We start from the raw sequence: 7938 nt of genomic DNA on the forward strand, positions 1-7938 counted from the left end.
GTGTGTGTGTGTGTGTGTGTGTGTGTGTATGTGGTTGTGTTGATATTTACCATATCTGTGGGACTAATGGTGTGTTAAATACCAGAAATATGTGATGCAGCATCAATCTCAATCCATCTCTCTCACTATCCTCACACACACCCTCTAACCTGTGCTGGTATGACTATCAGCACCATAGGGACCTACCCACGCACCCATCGACCTACACACACACATACACACACAACACAAACACACACACACACACAAACACACAGACACACACACACACTAACCCAGCCTCCACCCCCCACACCCACACACAAACACACACACACACACACACACACACTGACTCAGCCTCCACCCTACACACACACACACAAACACACACACACACACACACTAACCCAGCCTCCACCCCACACTCACCCCCTCCTCACCGTGAGCACCAGGCTTCAGTGGTAACAAACAGCAGCTCTGACTTGCACTGGTTAGAGCCACAACAGGAGCAAAACAAATCAATCATCTGAACGCGGGTCTCCATATTCATTAATATGCAGAAGGTATCATTCAGGGCCAATGTCTTCCATTCTCCTGTTCCATTCATTTCTTCAATCTGTGTGTGTGTGTGTGTGTGTGTGTGTGTGTGTGTGTGTGTGTGTGTGTGTGTGTGTGAGTGAGTGAGTGAGTGAGTGTGTGTGTGTGTGTGTGTGTGTGTGTGTGTGTGTGTGTGTGTGTGTGTGTGTGTGTGTGTCTGTGCGTATGCATGTGCGTGTGTGTGTGTTGTTCACAGTGGTGTCATATACACGTTTGTTTACAGATGTCTTCCATCCAAACTAATGGCATCTGAATTCAGCTCAATAAAGTTGATTACGCTGTTGGTGTTTGTCACTTTTTGTCCCTCCTCTTTTTCTTTCTCCTCCTCTCTCTCTCTCTCTCTCTCTCCTCTCATCTCCTCCTTTCTCTCTCTCCTCTTTGTCTCTCTCTCTCTCCTCTCATCTCCTCCTTTCTCTCTCTCCTCTTTGTCTCTCTCTCTAGCCTCTCATCTCCTTTCTCTCTCTCCTCACATCTCTCTCTCTCTCTCTGTCTCTCTCTCTCTCTCTCTCTCTCTCCCTGGCCCTGGCTGACGCTGGTTTTGAGACTGGGAGGGCAGATTCAGGCTGACAGCCTGAGTGTTTCTGCCCTGCAGCCAAAAGGGAGCTCATCATTACGAGGCCAGTGGATGTGAAGGGTGGAAAAATGACCCACAGAGGTCCCCATACCCACACCCTAATTGATCAGTGCTTCCTGATGCAGCTTCCTGTTATGAGACACATTACACACAACCTCAGACAACACACAACCTTACACAACCGCACATAGCACACACAACACAAGCACACAAGCACACAACCGCACACAGCACTCACAACACACATAATACCAGTGTTGGGAGTAATGCATTAAAAAAGTAATGTAATTACAGTAATGCATTGTTTTTTGCTGTAATGCAGTAATGTAGGGCATTACAATACAATTTCAGTAATATTTTACTCGGTACAATTCTCAGTAACTGAAGTTACTTTGCTTTTTAATCCAAAATTGAGAAATGCTCAATTGGCACCAGAGAAGATTATCCAAGAATTAAAAAAGTAATCTATGCTGGTCCTGGAATTTGATTGCCTTGTTTAGATGACTGTAGAAAGGGAATTTGAGTTATCTCTGCCATTCATTCAACAGATCTAACATGGTTAGGCTATACTTCTCATTTCAAGCAGTGAGAATAACTAAAATGTTGCTTTTACAGACAAAGATCGTAGCCATTATTCTCAAACTATTTGCATTAAGTCTACACCACTGTAAGTGGAAGGAAAGGCAACCAGCAATGATGAGAACCATTTAAAGTCAACATAGAATTTCACTATGGCTATATTTTACTATATTAAGTTGTGAGTGACCTTTGGCCTTTGGGGCCTACATTGTCCCATGAGCCATAACTGCAACCATTATATTGTTCTTTTGTTAGCCTTAACCCTAGCTCAGTCATTATGCCATACCACATCACCTCCTGCCATGTAATGAGTTGAATTGAACACATGAAGATCTATTGAGAACACCAAATCCATATTTCCTGTTATTTTGGTGAAAGTAATGTAAACGTAGTGTAATGCCTTACAATTCAAAGACAGTAATATTGTAATGTAACAAATTACTTTGAGATGACAGTAACAAGTAATAAATAATGCATTACGCTTTTGAAGTAACTTGCCCAACACTGCATAATACACAACCTCACACAACGCATATGCTCATTCCTACCAGTGTTCTTACATGGTGCGTGTGTTTGTGTATGTGTGTGTGCATGTTATGCTGTCTAGGAATATTGTGTGTATTTTTGTGCTTTTCTGGTTTCTTTTCTAATGTTTTACAGGTACGCACAGACACAGGTACAGGTACAAACAAGCAACACAAACACTCTGTGAAACTGAGGGGAATGTCAATGAAAATAATCTACTCTGTAATAGAGTTCAAAAGCAAATGCCCCACTCCTGTTAAGAGCTCAGAGAAGTGGTGAAACTCGGGTCTCCACTGCAGTGTGATACACTAGCGCCCCCTACTGGTGGTAAGTGCAGGTTGGCAGACTCAAACCTGACATGTCACAGGAGACCAGAGCCACTGTGCTGCTATCAGTTGCATGTGTGTGTGTGAGTGTGTGTGAGAGTGAGACTGTTTCTATTGTGTGCTCAAAAATGAACAATCGCTCTCTGATATGCTATCTTGTCAGACTGTATGCATTCTATGCATTTCTACTGTTTTTTGTTTAGCTTAAATCAGTGGCCTAAATAGATACCGCCAGTAGTGATGCAAGGAGGCGCAGAACTCACTAACAGACATAGGGAAGGGGCATTACTTACACTAACACACTAACTATGTAAGGAGGCGCAGAACTCACTAACAGACATAGGGAAGGGGCATTACTTACACTAACACACTAACTATGTAAGGATGGAGCAGAACTCACTAACAGACATAGGGAAGGGGCATTACTTACACTAACACACTAACTATGTAAGGATGGAGCAGAACTCACACTACCGACAGGAAATGACCCCTCTCATACCTGAGATAACTCTAACACTCTGAGACCCCTATCTCACCTGAGATAACTCTAACACTCTGAGACCCCTATCTCACCTGAGATAACTCTAACACTCTGAGACCCCTCTCTTACATGAGATACCTCTAACACTCTCAAACCCCTCTCTTACCTGAGATACCTCTAACACTCTCAACCCCCTCTCTTACCTCAGAATAAATATAAAACAATTAAATGAGAGCACAATGTAGCCTAGTAAAATGAACACACAATTTAGCAAATGAGTCCACAATTTAGAAAAATGAGAGCATGATTTAGTAAGACCAATGCACAATTTAGTAAAACGACCACAGATTCTCTCTATATACACAAAAAAGACATCTTGCAATGACACCTCCGGGGTTCCGTGTGAGAATGACCCTACTTAGGTAGCCTACCCCCCCTCCCCCCTCTTAGCACTAAATGAGTATCCAGTACATTGAATATTGCTGAAAAGGAAAATTCCTACTGTGCAGTGGCAATCAGGTAACAGTTACAAGAATCCACCAGGAGATGTCGCTGTCAGCCAACGAGTCTGTCGCCTCTTCTGAATACTGGGGCAGCTCTCAGTGGTATCGGGAGTAACGCTTCTTTGTGCTTCAGTGGTATTATATGGGGAGTAACGCACTTTGTGCTTCACTGGTATTATATGGGGAGTAACGCACTTTGTGCTTCAGTGGTATGGGGAGTAACGAACACACTTTGTGCTTCAGTGGTATTATATGGGGAGTAACGCACTTTGTGCTTCAGTGGTATTATATGGGTAATAACGCAATTTGTGCTTTAGTGGTATTATATGGGGAGCAGTGTTGGGCAAGTTACTTGCGTAATGCATTATTTATTACTTGTTACTGTCATCTCAAAGTAATTTGTTACATTACAATATTACTGTCTTTGAATTGTAAGGCATTACACTACGTTTACATTACTTTCACCAAAATAACAGGAAATATGGATTTGGTGTTCTCAATAGATCTTCATGTGTTCAATTCAACTCATTACATGGCAGGAGGTGATGTGGTATTGCATAATGACTGAGCTAGGCTTAAGGCTAACAAAAGAACAATATAATGGTTGCAGTTATGGCTCATGGGACAATGTAGGCCCCAAAGGCCAAAGGTCACTCACAACTTAATATAGTAAAATATAGCCATAGTGAAATTCTATGTTGACTTTAAATGGTTCTCATCATTGCTGGTTGCCTTTCCTTCCACTTACAGTGGTGTAGACTTAATGCAAATAGTTTGAGAATAATGGCTACGATCTTTGTCTGTAAAAGCAACATTTTAGTTATTCTCACTGCTTGAAATGAGAAGTATAGCCTAACCATGTTAGATCTGTTGAATGAATGGCAGAGATAACTCAAATTCCCTTTCTACAGTCATCTAAACAAGGCAATCAAATTCCAGGACCAGCATAGATTACTTTTTTAATTCTTGGATAATCTTCTCTGGTGCCAATTGAGCATTTCTCAATTTTGGATTAAAAAGCAAAGTAACTTCAGTTACTGAGAATTGTACCGAGTAAAATATTACTGAAATTGTATTGGTAATGCCTTACATTACTGCATTACAGCAAAAAGCAATGCATTACTGTAATTACATTACTTTTTTAATGCATTACTCCCAACACTGATGGGGAGTAACGCAATTTGTGCTTCAGTGGTATTATATGGGGAGTAATGCACTTTGTGCTTTAGTAGTATTATATGGGGAATAACGCAATTTGTACTTTAGTGGTATTATATGGGGAGTAACGCACTTTGTGCTTCAGTGGTTGACAAGTATGAGTTAAAGAAGTTGACGCTAATCAGGTGATTTGGCACTGAGATGTATGTTGACTCTTGATGCTGTAAATTTTGTTATTACTGTACTGTAACATTTCCCTGGTTGTTCCTCGTCTGTTTTCAAGATCCAGAAGGTAGATTGCAGACATGTTCACACACACAGACACACACACACACGGTAATAGTAATCTTATTGTAACACCATACAGTATAGCCCAGATAGCAAAATCAGATTGGCAGATTGACAGACTGACTTGTGGTTACTTCTGCAACCCGCCAGAGAACCGATGAGCAAAATGCCAGCGGACCGCCAGATTTGCCCCCATGTGGGCCGACAGTGGTCCGCTAGCCCCTTGCTATCTGGGAGAAATCGTATAGTATTTTGGGAAATATAGTTATATAAGTTATAAGACTGTACTATAGGAACACTATGGAGGGCAAGGATATAGAAGTATTACACAATATCATGGAAGTATTATACACTAGACTACTGTATAAATCTAATAGTATTACTATTTCATAAGGGCTGCTTTACCACAATAGTCCACAATAACCTGCGCTTTTGCTCCTGACAGATCTTCTGGTCATGTTTTATTCTTTGGGTTGAGTGTTTTTCTTGAGGCTGCATCGTTTGGTATTTCTTAATTTCGTGTTTTTCCCTGTGGCGATGGAAAGAACAGACATGCCAGAGCGCGCAGCGCAGAGAGCGTGGAGGCCTGGAGAAGGAAGTGAAAGAGAAGCGGGGCGGGGAGATGACTTCGTGCCGTTTGCATGCGCACTAAAATGGATTCTTTGGGTAAATAACGACCAGCGGAGTTCTCCGCTGAAAGGTCACCTGCGCTTGCGCATTATGCCAACCTCACCTCCCATGATACCTTCTTCTAGACTCTAAATACCAAGACGGAGGTGCACGGAATGGTGACATTTATAAGCATACATCATTTGCATTAATTTATGCATATTACACATTAAAAGTGTAGGTATTTAAATCAGCACACCATTGTTCAGGCTGACATAATTTCAGAACAGAAACAAGAACTTCTCTTCAGAGATGTTGGCTTAGTGCGTTTCCTGAACACTCATGCACGCTTATTGTTTAGTGTTCACAGTAAATTCTACGTAGCCTAAAACCTAAGTTTGACCTACTTTGACATGACCCGGGTGTTATCAAGATAAACATATAGGAAAAGTAAATCGTTGGTAGTTAACAAACGCGGTTATTGGAGGTAAAGAGTTAACTGTACGTCTATCTTGGCAGTGAGCCCCCGCCCACGCGAGCGCGCTCAACCCCCTCAGACGAACCTTTAAAAACGTCTCGCGCTCCGAAGCCGCTACTCCCGGAGGAGAGTTTCGCAAACTCGCAGTCATGGCACAGGCGGACAAGACGAGTGGAGATCACGTTGGATTCCCCTTTCCAGACATCATCGAGCTTAACGTTGGCGGCCAGGTGTATGTGACGCGGCACGCGACCCTGCTAGCTGTGCCGAGCTCGCGCCTCTGGACCATGTTCAGCCAGCGGAGCCCCGCGGATCTCAGCAGAGACAGCAAGGGCCGCTTCTTCATAGACCGTGACGGAGCTCTCTTCAGATATATTCTGGATTACCTGCGGAATTTAACGCTTGTGTTGCCAGATTATTTCAGGGAGAGGGCGAGTCTCCAAAAAGAGGCAGACTTTTTCCAGCTGCACGATCTATCTAAACGTCTCCGATCCTCGACGAGCAAAGAAAACTCCCCGAGCGAGGAGGTGTATCGTGGCGATCCTGAGGAAGCTATGCTTGGAGCTCTTGCGAGCACGAGCCTGGCTGCGTCTCCCGGCAGCACAACAAACCCCTGCTCCCCTTCTCTTGACCCACGGAAGTCGGGCTACATCACCATCGGGTATCGCGGTTCCTACACCATCGGGAGGGACATTCAAACAGATCACAAATTCCGGCGCGTGGCGAGGATTACCGTGTGTGGAAAGACGTCCCTCGCCAAAGAAGTTTTTGGCGAGAATCTGAACGAGAGCAGGGACCCAGACAGACCCCCGGAGAGATACACATCCCGGTACTACCTGAAGTATAACTTCTTGGAGCAAGCCTTCGACCAGCTCTCAGAGGCAGGCTTTCATATGGTCGCGTGTAGCTCCACAGGCACATGCGCCTACACAAGTAACGACCCAAACGAAGACAAGGTGTGGAGCAGCTATACCGAGTACGTCTTCTGCCGGGACTGAATGGTCTTCACACGCGACCGCTCTGTCGAAAGCTTTCAGCCATCAAGAAATATCTATTAGCCTACCAAAATGTAAACGTCTGCAGACGACAGTGGACCTTTATGCGCATAGTCTATTTATGATAATGGCGATTTTCTATCCAGACATGGAATTTATTGCTTAGTTCTGTGACCTGTTAATAGTTATATTCATAAACAACTTCAGATTTTGTTTATTACAAGTTGTTTGTAAAAAAAAAGTCAATCTTTAATGCTTTATTTTGATTTGAGTGTTAATTTAGACGCTCAAAATCTATATTTGTCAAACACCTGACGACTTTGTGTGTGTTTAATGCCAGGGTAAATGAGTTGGACAGAGAGACTCGAGCATCAGTTCCTCTGTGTTTCCAGAGCTGCACTGCCACGATGACTTCTTCTGGAGATCTTATTACATTTTGCCTTGTTTATGCCGTGCCAAATTTAATATGGGAGCAGTTCACTGCCCAGATATGCTTTGTTTGCCCTCTCCTAGCATCTGTGGAGTCACAAATACACACGCGCGCACACACACACACACACACACACACACACACACACACACACACACACACACACACACACACACACGCACACACACACACACACACACACATGCACACACACACACACACACGCACACACACACACACACACACACACACACACACTGGCTGAGGCAGATTTTTTTATGGAAACTATCATAAGTGTTTATACTAGAATTTTGTATATTTAAAGAAAGCTTTAATCTGCTATTTGTATGTGTGTACGTCAGTCCAGTACGCTGTGTTTATGTCTGTGTGTGCCTGCTTGCCTGCATGTGTGA

The 7938-nt window shown here is 43.3% G+C and overlaps 1 protein-coding gene across 1 annotated transcript; it reads left to right on the forward strand.

The window, feature by feature from the left end:
- The first annotated feature begins 6165 nt into the window (after positions 1-6165).
- Positions 6166-7410, forward strand: kctd12.2 (potassium channel tetramerisation domain containing 12.2). Its single transcript, XM_042080533.1, has one exon. It carries the CDS (start codon positions 6250-6252, stop codon positions 7096-7098), a length of 849 nt encoding a protein of 282 aa, XP_041936467.1. The 5' UTR covers positions 6166-6249; the 3' UTR covers positions 7099-7410.
- Positions 7411-7938: the final 528 nt, after the last annotated feature.

Source organism: Alosa sapidissima, chromosome 23, assembly GCF_018492685.1.
Source record: "Alosa sapidissima isolate fAloSap1 chromosome 23, fAloSap1.pri, whole genome shotgun sequence".
Classification (NCBI taxonomy): domain Eukaryota; kingdom Metazoa; phylum Chordata; class Actinopteri; order Clupeiformes; family Clupeidae; genus Alosa; species Alosa sapidissima.

Bases quoted from the DNA above. Each gene is read 5' to 3' on its own strand.
- kctd12.2 (XM_042080533.1), top strand. From the start codon at position 6,250: ATGGCACAGGCGGACAAGACGAGTGGAGATCACGTTGGATTCCCCTTT.